This window comes from Piliocolobus tephrosceles, unplaced genomic scaffold, assembly GCF_002776525.5.
Source record: "Piliocolobus tephrosceles isolate RC106 unplaced genomic scaffold, ASM277652v3 unscaffolded_42298, whole genome shotgun sequence".
In the NCBI taxonomy this organism is placed as follows: Eukaryota; Metazoa; Chordata; class Mammalia; order Primates; family Cercopithecidae; genus Piliocolobus; species Piliocolobus tephrosceles.
Genome location: NW_022326863.1, coordinates 11782 through 26793, shown reverse-complemented (window position 1 = coordinate 26793; position 15012 = coordinate 11782). Strand labels below are relative to the sequence as shown.

Here is a 15012-nt window from a genome sequence, read left to right as displayed (position 1 = left end):
TTTCTGTTCTATATTTTTCCCAGCTTATTATTTTCTTTTATTTTTGTTTTTTTTTTTATGTAGAGACATTTTATTTAAAATTTTACATAGTCAAATCTATCAATCTTTTCCTTTGTGTTTTTTGCCTTTTGGTTGATGTTAGTTTTATTTATTTGTTTATTTATTTTTGAGACAGAATCTTGTTCTGTGGCCCAGGCTGGAGTGCAGTGGTGTGATCTCCGCTCACTGCAACCTCTGCCTCCCGGGTTCAAGTGATTCTCCTGCCTCAGCCTCCTGAGTAGCTGGGATTACAGGCACACGCCTCTACGCCCTGCTAATTTTTGTATTTTTTGTAGAGACAGGGTTTCACCGTGTTGGCCGGGCTGGTCTCGAACTTCTGACCTCATGTAATACGACTGCCTTGGCCTCCCAAAGTGGTGGCATTATAGGAGTGAGCCATTGCACTCAGCCTGGTTTTATCTTTCTAAACGAATAGGAATTGTTTGAAATAAAGAGGCTTTATTTGGGCTGGTCAATCTTTAGCTATAGAAATATTTTTTACCAGATGCCATGGCTCACGCCTGTAATCCCAGCACTTTGGGATGCCAAGGCGGGCGGATCACCTGAGGTCAAGAGTTCGAGACCAGCCCGGCCAACATGGTGAAACCCTGTCTCTACTAAAAATACAAAAAAATTACCTGATTATGGTGGTGGGTGCCTGTAATCCCAGCTAGTTGGGAGGCTGAGGCAGGAGAAGTGGAGGTTGCAGTGAGCTGAGAACGCACCATTGCACTCCAGCCTGGGCAACAAGAGTGAAACTCTGTCTCAAAAAAAAAATAAATAAATAAAATAAAATTTAAAAAAAGAAGTATTTTTGATGTAAACTGTTCCTACGGTTTTGTTTTGTTTTCTTTTTTGCCCTCCAAAGTGACAGTGGATACAGTTTTATTTTTGATAAAAATCAAACCTACAGAAAAATACAAAAATGGTACAAAAAACACCCATATACTTTTCCCTAGATTCATCAATTATTAACATTTTGCCATATTTGCTTCATCTCTTTCTTTTCCCCTGAACTATATGAATGATAATTGAAGCCGGATACGGTGGCTCACGCCTGTAATCCCAGCACTTTGGGAGGCTGAGGCAGGCAGATCACAAGGTCAGGAGTTCGAGACCAGCCTGACCAACATGGTGAAACCCGATCTCTACTAAAAATACAAAAATTAGCCAGGGGTGGTGGCTTGGACCTGAAATCCCAACTGCTCAGGAGGCTGAGGCAGAATAATCGCTTGAACCCGGGAGGCAGAGGTTGCAGTGAGTTGAGATCATGCCACTGCACTCCAGCCTGGGCGACAGAGCGAGACTCCATCTCAAAAAAAAAAAAAAAGGAGTCGGACATGGTGGCTCACGCCTGCAATCCCAGTACTTTGGGAGGCCGAGGTGGGTGGATCACAAGGTCAAGAGTTCAAGATCAGCCTGGCCAACATGGTGAAACCTATCTCTACTAAAAATACAAAAATTAGCCTGGCATGGTGGCCCATGCTTATAGTCCCAAGCCACTCGGGAGGCTAAGGCAGGAGGATCACTTGAACCTGGGAGGTGGAGGTTGCAGTGAGCTGAGATCGTGCCACTGCACTCCAGCCTGGGTGACAGAGTGAGACTCCATCTCAAAAAAAAGAAAAAGAAGATAATTGGAGATACCACGATGTGTCATAGTAATTACTCTGACATGTGTCCTCTAAGAACAAGGGCATTCAACTACATAATTACAATATAATTTTCCACTCAGGAAAATGAAAATTAATATAATACTATTATCTATGATCTAGACCATATTCAAATTTCCCCAGATATTCCTGTATTGTTTTTATTTCCCAGATCTAGGATCCAATCAAGGATAATGCACTGCATTCCGTTATTAGGTCTTTTTGGTTTTCCTTTATTCCATTATTTCCTTTATTCCTTTATTCTCAGTTGTTTTTTTCCTCTTTGATGACATTGATATCTTAGAAGTCCAGGTCAATTGTTTTCCAGAATATGCCTCACTTTGGATTTGCCTGATTGTTCCTTCATTATATTCAGGTTAAATTTTTGGTAGGAGTACTGCATAGGGGAAGTTGCATCCTTATCAGTTATCGCATCGGGAGGCACCTGATGTCAGTCTGCCCCTTTATTGGTGATGCTACATTCGATCATTTAGCTAGGATGGTGTCTGTTAGAGTTCTCTGTATCCTATTCCTAGCAATCTTTCACCCAATGGTTTTAGCATCCACTGATGATTCTTGGTTGAATTAATTATTACTATGGTAAGTTTTTAAATGGTGATTTTCTAGTTCTATCCCTTCCATCTATATTTAGTAGTTGGCATTCTTCTGTAAAGAATATCTCTCTCATCCAGGTGTGGTGGCTCACATCTGTAATCCCAGCACTTTGGGAGGCCAAGGCAGGCAGATCACTTGAGGCCAGGATTTTGAGACCAGCCTGGCCAACATAGCAAAACCCCGTCTCTACTAAAATACAAAAATTAGCTGGATGTGGTGGTGTGCACCTGTAGTCCCAGATACTCAGGACACTGGGTCAGGAGAATTGCTTGAACCAGGAGGCGGAGGTTGCAGCGAGCCAAGATTGTGCCATCGCACTCCAGCCTGGGTGACAGAGTGAGACTCCATCTCAAAAAAAAGAAAGAAAATCTTTTTCTTCTCTCCCCATCCTATCTACCCTATCTATCTTTGTTTTTTCAGTGTCAATATGGACTCACAGATTTTTTGTTGTTGTTAAATGTGTTTTAATCCATTCTTATTGTTATTCATTATTTATTTTAATGCTCAAAATGAGAGCTCACTCAAGCTGGTTCCTGTGTCCTTGTGACATATCCACATCAGTATTTTGAACACTCTTTGTTGTGTTTCTTTTTGCAAAATAATAATAATAACCTTCTTATGCAAAAGGTAGCATCTTTTTTACATCTTGCATTTTTTGCTTAAGATATTTTGAAAATCACTGCAGTGCAGTTTATAGATCTCTTCGTCATTATTACTTATTTGCATTTGTGTGTGTGTGTGTGTGTGTGTGTGTGTGTAACAATAGTTTGCCCTGTCAATCTCCTAAGCAGGAACACAAAACCGCCGATCCAGGTTCACCTATACTTTCCCTGGTCCAGCCGTGGAGTCAGTCATTTTTCTGAGGAGCCCTGGTTCTTGTTAATGGGTTCTAGTATTTAGAAACCCAAATGCTAGGTATGTTCACTGCTACTGGTGTGTCTTTGCCTCTAAGCCGTATCAGTAGAAAGAATAAGGGTGTGTATGTGTGTGTGTTTATGTATATATGCATGCATACATACACACATATGCATATGTAGATTTGTTTACATACAGATGAATGTGTATGCATATATATATACACACATCTATATATACATCTATATATACTATATATATAATATATATATATATTCCCATTCTTCTTCCTCTTTCCCTTAGTGATCATGTTGATTTCCAACATCATCAGTATATCTGCTGTCTCATTCCATTTCCATTCATGCCTGTAGGGAATTAGTTAATTAGTTACTGGCTTATCCTCCTATGTTTCTTTTTGGAAAAAAAGTCTGTGTACATATATATATATATAGTTTGCACTTCCTATACAAAAGGCAGTATACTATACTCTTTTGTGCTTTAAGAAGATATTCTGAAAATCACTCCATATTGGCTCATAGAGCTCTTCCTCATTAATTTTTACCTTTGTGTGTTTCCACATATGCAATAGTTTACTCAGGCAATCTCCTATGTAGGACATTTAGGTTTCCCATATTTTGCTATTATCAATCATGATATAATGAATGTACATGTATTTTTGTATTGTCAGAAGTGTATCTTTGGCGTAAATTCCTAGAAGTATTAGAGCTGGGTCAAAGGTTGCATACATATGCCATTTTGTTAGATATTGCAAAATTTCCTTCTACAGGGCTTACTATTTTGCTTTCCATACCAGCAAAATACAAGAGTGCTGCTCTCCTACTGCCTCTTGGAGAGTTTTGAGAAGCTTTTGGATTTTATCAATCTGACAGATTAGAAATGCCACTTCTGTGTAGTTTTCATTTATTTATTATTATTTTAATACTATTATTATTATTATTATTTGAGATGGAGTCTTGCTCTGTCACCCAGGCTGGAGTGCAGTGGTATGATCTCAGCTCACTGCAACCTCCGCCTCCTAGGTTCAAGCAATTCTCCTTCTTCAGCCTCCCGAGTAGCTGGGAGCACCATGCCCAGTTAATTTTTGCATTTATAGTGGAGACACGGTTTCATCATGTTGGCCAGGCTGACCTCAGGTGATCTGCCCGTGTCGGCCTCCCAAATTGCTGAGATTACAAGCGTAAGCTACTATGCCCAGCCTTATTTTATTATTTTTTTGGGTCAGGGTCTCATTCTGTTAACCAGGCTGGAGTGCCGTGGTATGATCATAGCTCACTGCAGCCTTGATTTCCTGGGCTCTGGTGATCCTCCCACCTCAGCCTCCCGAGTAGCTGGACTAGAGGCGCTTGCCACCACGTCTAGCTAATTTTGTTTCACCATGTTGGCCAGGCTGGTCTTGAACGCCTGACCTCAAGTAATCCACCCACCTCTGCCTCCCAAAGCGCTGGGATTATAGGCGTGGTCCAGAAAGCTTTTTCTAACACCTAAGTTGTAAAGGAATTTCATTCATGTTTTCTGCTAGTAAAGATGGTTTCTTTTTTTCTTTTTAAAACACTTAGATCTTTAATTTATTAGGAGTTTATTCTTGTGTATGGGGTAAGGCATGAATCCAATTATATATTTTTCTAAGTGATTATCGAATTGTCCATATATATGTATGTATTTTTTATTTTTTTGAGACAGAATCTCACTCTGCCACCCAGGCTGGAATGCAGTGATGTGATCAGATTTCACAGCAACCTCAAACTCCTGGGCTGAAGCAATCATGTCACCTCAGCCTCCCAAGTAGCTGGGACTACACACACACCACCATGCCTGGCTAATTAAAATTTTTTTTTTTTTTTTGTAGAGACAGGATTTTGCTGTGTTGTACAGGCTGGTCTCAAATCCCTGGCCTCAAGCAATCCTCCTGCCCTGGCCACCCAAAGAGCTGGGATTACAGGGGTGAGCCACCATGGCTGGCTCCAGTATAATTTTTTCAAGTTCATCTTTCCCTGAGTGATTTAGGATGCTACCTGTGTCACATACTCAATTTCTATGTGCATTGGTCTATTTATGGACTTTCTATTCTGTTTCACTGGTTTGTCTATTGATGTGCTGGTACCATATGTTTTGATTATAGAGGCGTTATGGTATGTTTAGTGCCAATAGGGTTTGTTCTTCATTCTTCTTCTTCTTCTTTTTTTTGAGATGGAGTCTCATTCTGTTGCCCAAGTTGTTGTTCAATGGCATGATCTTGGCTCACTGCAACCTCCACTCCCCAGATTCAAGTGATTATCTTGCCTCAGTCTCCCAAGTAGCTGGGATTACAGGCAGATGCCAGCACGCCAGGCAAATTTTCTTTTGTGTTTTTTGTAGAGATCAGGTTTCACCCTGTTGGCCAGGCTGCTCTTGAACTCCTGACCTTAAGTGATCTGCTCACCTCAGCCTCCCAAAGTGCTGGGATTATAGGTGTGAGCCACCGCGCCCAGCCTATTTTTCTTTTTAAGGATTTTCCTGGCTATAACCAGGCCGATTTTTCCATGTGTACTTTAAAATGAACATGTCTCACTCCAAATTATATAAAATTTAAAATATTTTTTTGTGTTAATGGTGTTCATGTTAGTGGTATGAATGGTTAGTGGTATAACCTAGATCTAACTGACCTTTCTCCCAAAGTGCAGTCTGACACACACCCTATAGCATCAGTACTTTATACTTACTGGCCAGTTTCATGCTGAAATTAGTCAGATATCTGTTCTTATACTTAGTGTCCTGGTCATTCATTTGTTAAAATGTTTTCAATATACCTTCTTTCAGGGTTTTGTGTGAACAGCTATTTCTAGAATTCCAGAATAAAGAAGTAAAAGTAGCAGTAGCCTGTTTCCTCAGCCTGGCTAGGACCACATGTATTAGTACTTTTTTTTTTTTTTTTTTTTGATGATATAGAGTCTCAGTCTGTCATCAGGCTGGAGTGCAGTGGTGCGATCTCAGCTCACTGCAACCTCTGCCTCCTGGGTTGAAGCGATTCTCCTGCCTCAGCCTCCTGAGTAGCTCTGACTTACAGGTGCTTGCTACCATACCCGGCTAATTTTTGTATTTTTAGTAGAGATGGGATTTCACCATGTTAGCCAGGATGGTCTCAGTCTCCTGATCTCATGATTTGCCCACCTTGGCCAGTACATTTTCATACCGCTCTAAAGAACTGCCTGAGACTTGCCTGGGCGTGGTGGCTCAAGCCTGTAATCCCAGCACTTTGGGAGGCCGAGACAGGCGGATCACGAGGTCAGGAGATCGAAACCATCCTGGCTAACACGGTGAAACCCCGTCTCTACTAAAAAAAATACAAAAAACTAGCCGGGCGAGGTGGCGGGCGCCTGTAGTCCCAGCTACTCGGGAGGCTGAGGCAGGAGAATGGCGTAAACCCGGGAGGCGGAGCTTGCAGTGAGCTGAGATCCGGCCACTGCACTCCAGCCTGGGCGACAGAGTGAGACTCCGTCTCAAAAAAAAAAAAAGAACTGCCTGAGACTGGGTGATTTATAAAGGAAAGAGGTTTAATTGATCGACAGTTCAGTATGGCTGGGGAGGCCTCAGGAAACTTACAATCGTGGTGGAAGGTAAAGGGGAAGCAAGGCATCTTCTTCCCAAGGTGGCAGAAAGAAGTGCCAAGTGAAGGGGGAAGAGCCCCTTAAAAAACCATGAGATCTCATGAGAACTCACTATCCCAAGAATAGCATGGGGGAACCACCCCGCCACCATGATTCAATTACCTCCCCCAGTCTCTCCCTTGACACATGGGGACTGTGGGGATTACAATTCAAGATGAGATTTGGGTGAGGACACAAAGTTGTCTAACCATATCACCAATTAATTAATCCCCTCAACACATTTACTGGGCCCCAGTTTCCCTGCTAATGTGTCAGTAGGTGTTATTGTGCCCCAAAGTGGACAGAATATAAGGGCCAAAAACAAGTGGCAGTTTTATACTTGCGATACCACATGTTTGTACAACTTTTTAGTTTTCGACATGCCTTCACATAGGTTCTCTCATTCATCCAGGAGATACTTGCGACAAAGTAGGAAATGCCCTCATCATTGAATCAGAAGACCTGGATTTAGGTCGTCATTCTGCATCTCGTTATCATATGAGCTTCTCCAAGTTAATTTACTTCTGACCTCTAGTTGTCCCACATATAAAACTGAGGATAGATAAACTTATTGTGTAGGGTTGTTACAAAAATTAAATAGAATTCATTTTTCAACAGACATTTTTTTTCCCCTGAGACGTAGTCTCACTCTGTTGCCCAGGCTGGAGTGCAGTGGCACAATCTAAGCTCACTGCAACCTCCACCTCCCAGATTCAAGTGATTCTTGTGCCTCAGCCTCCCGACCAGCTGGGATTACAGGTGTAGGCCACCACTTCCAGCTAATTTTTATGTTTTTAGTAGAGACAGCGTTTCATCGTGTTGGCTAGGTTTGTCAAGAACTCCTGACTTCAGGTGATCTGCCCACCTTGGCCTCCCAAAGTGGTGGGATTACAGGAGTGAGCCACTGTGCCTGGCCTTAACAAACATATTGATCAGCAAACATGTCAGTCATGGTCTAAAAAACTGGGGCCTTGGAGCAGAGTAAGTCACCATCTCTGCCCTCTCAAGAAGCCTGTGGTTTAGTGGAATGAATCCCACTCCTGCTGTCTGATATCCGGGGAGAAAAAGGAACGATTCAGCAGGATCAAAATCCTAATGTGGAAGGACTCAGAGAACATGTCTGTCTACCTAGGGGTCAAAAACACAAATGGGTGAATCTACCAGGTTTGCCTGAGACAGTCCTGGTTTACATCTACTGCCCTGACATTTAAACCCTGGGCTGCTCAAACAAATCATGTCTGCATTTTGGTCCCTGGTTCTTGACAGTTGGTTTCCCGTCTGATAACAGGGCCCTGTTCACTCTGCTGCTCTTCTGTCCTCTAATTTTTGACACCCCCGTGTGTCTACCCTTTTCAGAAGTTCCAGCGTGAGCTAAGCACCAAACGGGTGCTGAATACAGTGAGTACAGGTGCTCATGTGCTTCTTGGGAAGATCCTACAAAACCACATGTTGGACCTTCGAATTAGCAACTCCAAGCTCTTCTGGCGGGCACTGGCCATGCTGCAGGTAGGGATATGATGGGGCAGGGCTGGGTGGGGCCTGGCCTCAATGCTTAGGCTGTCAGAGGAGGGCATTTTGCAGAGGTATGGAAATGTGTAAGAGTACAGGCTCCTTTTTCTATGTGCTTCTGCTCCTCCGATTAGGTGCATCTTCCCCTTAAGGAGTGTGTGAGCACACTTGGGTGTGTTTGTGAAATTGTAATTATTAGGCAAGACTGTTTCCGTTACAAATGTGATGGAAAATGAGTTTATACTGGTTTAAGCTAAACAAAGAAAATGACAACTGATATAACTGAACAATCTTAGGGCAGCTAAATCTAATATGTTCCAGAACTTTCCACCCTTAACTCTGCTTTCCTCTGTGTTGCTCTCATTCTTTTTTTTTTTTTTTGAGATGGGGTCTTGCACTATCACCCAGGCTGGAGTACAGCAGTGCTATTTCAGCTCAGCACAACCTCCAACTCTGAGGTTCCAGTGATTCTCCTGCCTCAGTCTCCTGAGTATCTGGGATTATAGGCACCCACCACCATGCCCAGCTAATTTTGTATTTTTTAGCAGAGACAAGGTTTTGCCATATTGGCCAGGCTGGTCTGGAACTCCTGACCTCAGGTGATCCACCCGCCTTAGCCTCCCAAAGTGCTGGGATTACAGGCGTAAGTCACTGCGCCCAGTCGTTGTTCTCATTTTTAGGCAAGTTTTCTCCATTAGGTGGCAAACTGGCCATCAGTAGTGCCAGCCTGACAACTTACTTGGCAATACTAGTGGGCAAAGAACTTGCCTGTCCTGTGGTTCTTGCAAATGCCTGGTCGGAGGCTCTTGCTTGGGACACATGCATGTCCCTGAAGCAATCACTGTTTTCCAGGGCAAGGGGTGCTCTGCCCAGTCTGGTTCATGTGCTCTCCCTTCAGGATGGTGGTGGAAAAAGGGCTGGGAGGTGAGCCTCAATCCAACCTCATTACCTGAGCATGGGGGAGTGATAGATCCTCAGAGGAAAACCAAGGTGCTGATACCAGAAGGAGGAGTGGATGCTGAGCAGACAGCACAACAGATGGTCATGAAAGTGGGGTCACCAGTTCAGCAAATAAAAATACAGGACGCCCAGTTAAATTTGAATTTCAGATAAATATGGAATAATTTTTCATTAAGTATGCTCTATGCAATATTTGAGTTTTTTTTAATTTTTTTCATTATATATTTGGATGTCCTGTATTTTTGTTCACAAAATCTGGCAACCCTATGTGAAAGGAATCAATCGATGAACACTTAGTGAGCACCCACCAGGTCCCCAAAATAAACTATGGTCCTTACTGAAGTCCAGTGGAGGTACAAAGAAGGTGGGGGTCAGTATGCATTATAGCAAAAAGAAGGCCTCATGGAAGAGATGGTATTTGAGCTAGGCCTTGTGGTTATGGCTTGGACAGATGGACAGAAGGGCATTCCTGTTAGGTCATTCACCAAGTCCCAGAAAGGGGACTGGGCATGATATGTGAGGGACACAGGTCTGACCAGAGTGGCGAGTCACTTTAGAGCACAGTGAGGATTGTGAAGAAGTAGGAAGGGGAGGGATATGGAAGGTTAAAGTCAGGCAGGAATTTGGACTTGCCAAATGCAGCTAGACCTGTGCTGTCCAAAACACTGGCCACTAGTCACATGTGGCTACTGAGCACTTGAAATGTGGCTAGTGTGACTAAGGAACTGAATTTTTAATTTTATGTAAAAACCAAAGCTGTATAATTTTTAAATTAAATGTAACTTTAATGTTTTGGTAGGACTACATTTTGCTTTTTAGCATTGCAAATCTAGCATCCAAATTGAGGTGGGCTGGCTGGGCATGGTGGCTTATGCTGTAATCCCAGCATTCTGGAAGGCTGAAGTGGGCAGATCACTTGAGGTCAGGAGTTCGAGACCAGCTTGGCCAACATGGTGAAACCCTATCTCTACTAAAAAAAAAAAAAAAAAGGCCAGGCATGTTGGCACAGGCCTATAGTCCTATCTATTAGGGAGGCTGAGGCAGGAGAGTTGCTTGAATCTGGGAGGTGGAGGTTTCAGTGAGCCAAGATAGTGCCACTCCACTCCAGCCTAGGTGACAGAGTGGGACTCTCTCTCAAAAAAAAAAAAAAAATCAAAAAGAGTCACAGAAAACCAAATTGAGGTGTACTCTAATTGGAAAATACACACTGGATTTCAAAATACAAAATATGAATATAGAAAAATATTGCAAAATATCTCACTAATAATGTTTAATGTTGTTTACATTGGGTTATATACTGGGTTAAATGAAATATATTATTAAAATTGATTTCAGGCCAGGCGTGGTGGCTCATGCCTATAATCCCAGCACTTTGGGAGGACAAGGCAGGCAGATCACAAAGTCAGGAGAAATAGGTGAAATCAATTTTTTTTTTTTTTTTTGAGATGTATTCTCGCTCTGTCACCCAGGCTGGAGTGCAGTGGCACGATCTTGGCTCACTGTAACCTCCGCCTCCTGGGTTCAGATGATTCTCCTGCCTCAGCCTCCTGAGTAGCTGGGATTACAGGCATGTGCCACCATGCCCAGCTAATTTTTTTTTTTTTTTGTATTTTTAGTAGAGATGGGGTTTCACCATATTGGTCAGGCTGGTCTCCAACTCCTGACCTTGTGATCTGCCTGCCTCGGCCTCTTGAAGTGCTGGGATTACAGGTGTGAGCTGCCGTGCCCGGCCAATCTCACCGATTTCTTTTTTTAATACATCTACTAAAAACACACATGTGGTTTGCATTATTTTTTTTTTCTTTATTTTTAGTTTTTTAGAGACAGGGTCTCACGCTGTTACCCAAGCTGGAGTGCAGTGCAGTGGCATCACCATGGCTCACTACAGCTCAAACTCCTGAGCTCAGGCAATCCTCCCACCTCAGCCTCCTGAGTGGCTGGGACGATAGGCAGGTGCCACCACACCCTGCTAATTTATTTTATTTTTTGTAGAGATGGGGGTCTTGCTATGTTTCCTAGGCTGGTCTCGAACTCCTGGGCTCAAGTGATCCTCCTGTTTTGACCTCCCAAAATGCTGGGATTATAGGTGTGAGCCACCATGCCCAGCCTTGCATTATATTTCTACTGGACAATGCTGAGCTAGACAGAGAGGAAGGTAGTGACAAAATGGAAGCAGTGTTTGCAGATGAACAGTCTCACATTAGTGTGCAAGATGGATGTGGTTACAGGGGAAACTAGAGAGAGGGAGTCCAGATCACCAACCTACGGGATTGGTGTGACATGCATGCAAATTTGACCAATTTACCATTAATTCTCCAGTTTAACCCAGCCAATCAAGCCCACCACCAACCCCCTTAACCTAGTTTTTCTTTACACCTGGGAATTACGAGTTTAGGATTGCCAACATGGACAAATCATCTACAGCCTCTCCAGCCAGGCTTCGGGATCCCAGCCTCCCACTCTCAGAGTTCCTTCTTCTCCCTTGACTCCATTCTTAGTTCCTCTGGCCTTTAGCCTGACACTGGTCCTACCACTTTTTCCTTAGCGGTTCTCTGGACAGTCCAAGGCTCGATGCATCGAGAGCCTCCTCCGAGTGATCCACTTTCCCCAGCCACTGTCAGATGATATTCGGGCTGCTCCCATCTCCTGCCATGTCCAGGTTGCACATGAGAAGGAACAGGTATCCTGCCCACTGCTGGTCATTCAACAAAAAGTTATTGAGTACTTTCAATATGCCAAGAAGTTTGTTTGGCACTGGGTTTACAAAGCTCAGTGGCATTCTGCTCACAAGGACCTCCACATTCATGGGGGAGACATGACTGTAACAAGTGGTCCTGGAGGTGTGAAAAAGGTACTACAGGGGCACAGAAAAGGAGTCTTCTATTCTGCCTAGGAAGGGAGTCAGGAAAAAGAGGCAGAAAAGGTATTTGGACTGGGTTTTGAAGGACGAATACGAGTTTTCCTGGTCAAAATGAAGGTTTCTCTCTGCTCTTAATCCACCTTGTTACCACCTTCTGGTCTTCATAACATCCAATGTCCATCTAACCTGGTGACTCCTGATTCCTATATCAAATGCTTTAACTGCTGCAGGGTTCTGGTTTTTTTTTTTTTTTTTTTTTTTGAGAGGGAGTCTTGCTCTGTCACCCGGGCTGCTGGAGTGCAGTGGCGCGATCTCGGCTCACTGCAACCTCTGCGCTCCCAGGTTCAAGAGATTCTCTTGCTTCATCCTCCCAAATAGCTGGGATTACAGGTGCCAGCCACCAATGCCTGGCTGATTTTTGTATTTTTAGTAGAGACGGGGTATCGCCATATTGGCCAGGCTTGTCTCAGACTCCTGAACTTAAGTGATCTGCCCGCCTCGGCCTCCCAAAGTGCTGGGATTACAGATGTGAGCCACTGTGCCCGACCTTCCCCCGGGGCTCTTTCTCTAATGACCTAATTCCCTCAGGCTTCAGTGCCCGCTGCCTCTTCCCCACAGGTGATCCCCATCGCCTTGCTGAGCCTCCTATTCCGGTGCTCGATTACTGAGGCTCAGGCACACCTGGCTGCAGCTCCTTCTGTCTGTGAGGCTGTCAGGAGTGCTCTTGCTGGGCCAGGTCAGAAGCGCACCGCGGACCCCCTGGAGATCCTAGAGCCTGACGGTCAGTGAACCCGTGTTTCTGGGTGGGTGAAAGGGGCCCAACCCTGCCCACTTCAGCCCAGCCGGCCCAAGGGGACTTGTGCTAGCAGCATATGTGGAAGGAAGAAGTCCCATTTCCAGGGGCACCAGCAGCCCAGGATAGGGAGAAAGATTCTCTCCATTTTGGGGGAGAGTTCTTTCTCTTGACCTAGTGGTTTCTACTCTCACCAACTTATTCTGATTTGAGAAATAAAATGAAATGTCTTATTTTGGAAAGTTAACCTTTCAAAGTCAGTAAATCAAATAGTAGATCAGAGATGGGACAGGATGGGTGGCATGGGTTGGTCTTAACAGCAGATTTGTTCCTTTAATTCTGCCCCCAACTCAATTTCATTGGTCCCTAACACAGCCTTATACTAATATCCCTGTATTTTCATTACCAACATGCAGCCAGGTGTACATACGTGCACACACACTCCAATCCCACACAGACACACAATGAGAGGTGGGAACTTTTAGATAATTCCAGGGGAAGAGGGAAGAAGTTGTGTACCTAACATAGGAAATCCAGAAAAAGGGCAGTCTTAATCAGACATGACAAGATCTAGAATGAATGCTACATCCACGCATTAGACCATGAAATGAGGGTCACATCCCCTGCCCCGTGTTTGTAAGAGGAACATAAGGAACTCTGGGGGTGCTGAAAGCCCTTGGTGGTGGGACCCAACAAACACTAGAAACCCCAGGCTGTACATTTTAGACATCTGCTGCCCCATGTTTTGACAAATTAAAGGACCCTCGCTCATCCTAGATTCATGGCAGCTCTTTAGGGCCTGTGATATATGGCCCTGACAGTAGAGAGCTGGTTCCTCCTTGTGCCTGAGAAATATCCAGGTAATAGACACTCAGGAACATTCCTCTAGGGATGAAACTCGCTGGAAAGGTCCCTGGAACTTTTAGGCAGGAGGGTGACTGCAAAGGAGCCAGATTTTGGTTTTATGGGGATAGGGTGATCAACCTTTTTAAGGTGGCCATGGGCCCCTCTGTGCATCTGTGGGCCTGCAGCCTGTATCTGAGCTCTGTTTTCCTGTTCCACATCTTCACACTGATGCCTTGGATCATCAGTAATCCCCCTTTCCCCAGCCACTACTCTCACGGTGCTTTCTGAGTACCACCCCTTTCATCCTCCACAAACACCTCTCCCAAATTCAAGATAGCTAAAGTTAGGAAAGGCTCCTGGAAAGACCCTCTGCTTCTCTTTACCCACAACTCTCTACCATGTTCTTTCATGAGGTCAGTCCATCTCTGAGCATGGTGTCATGAACAGTGTCAAGTCTGAGAAGATACCTAGCATTCTGGGACCCCAAAGGTCAGAGCACCCCTTGATCCTGTTGATAATGCCAACCTGTACAGTAGCTCCCCTCCCACATTTGGAGGGGCTAGAGCACAGGGTTAGATTTCTTCAAGGCTGGATGCAGAAGAACTCTAGAAGCCCTGAGTTCTTTTAGTTGCCAAGTATGTGGATGGCATGAAGACATCAAGTGAATTCGATTCTTACATAGTTGGACACAATATTCAGGTATTATGGACAAGGTGGAGTACTGTTCAGCCTTGGGGGACATTAGAAGCTAGACACACTCTGGCATTGTGGCAGAGACAAAGATGACTAAGATCTGATCCCTACCCCTTAGAAACTCACAAGCATGTAGCAATTGGAATACAAGACAGAGTTGAAATGGATTAAACAGCAGGGTAAGTACAGAGAGCTGTTGAAATTACAGGGTAGGCCAAGAGTCAAGGAAAGTTTTGGAAGAAAGGAGGCTGGGGTGGGGTAAAGGAACAGCCAAAGAAAACCCAAGAAGGTTTGAAGACTCACAGTGGGATATGGATCTGATAGCAGAGAATCCGGTCATTGTCAATGGGATTTGTGCTCTAGGCAGAGCTAAACAAGTTCAAAGATTTTTTTAGAACTATTCAGAGACAAATGATAGGGTGACAACTTTTGCGGTTATTTGGAGAAAGTAAACATCTGAGGGCAAAAACAGCAAGAGAGTAATCCATTATTAATACAAGGCAGTAATTATGTAAAAAGTACTAAAGGGCCTGGGCCTGAAGACTGGAT

General features: G+C 44.0%; 1 protein-coding gene across 1 annotated transcript; it reads left to right on the top strand.

Annotated features, from left to right (window-relative positions):
* Positions 1-8158: 8158 nt before the first annotated feature.
* Positions 8159-12912, top strand: LOC113223704 (glucokinase regulatory protein-like; the record flags this gene model as incomplete). The annotated part of the gene is made up of 3 exons (XM_026453098.1): positions 8159-8308; positions 11817-11951; positions 12750-12912. Coding segments are annotated over 3 exons (448 nt in total), but the record flags the coding sequence as incomplete, so codon positions are not given.
* Positions 12913-15012: the final 2100 nt, after the last annotated feature.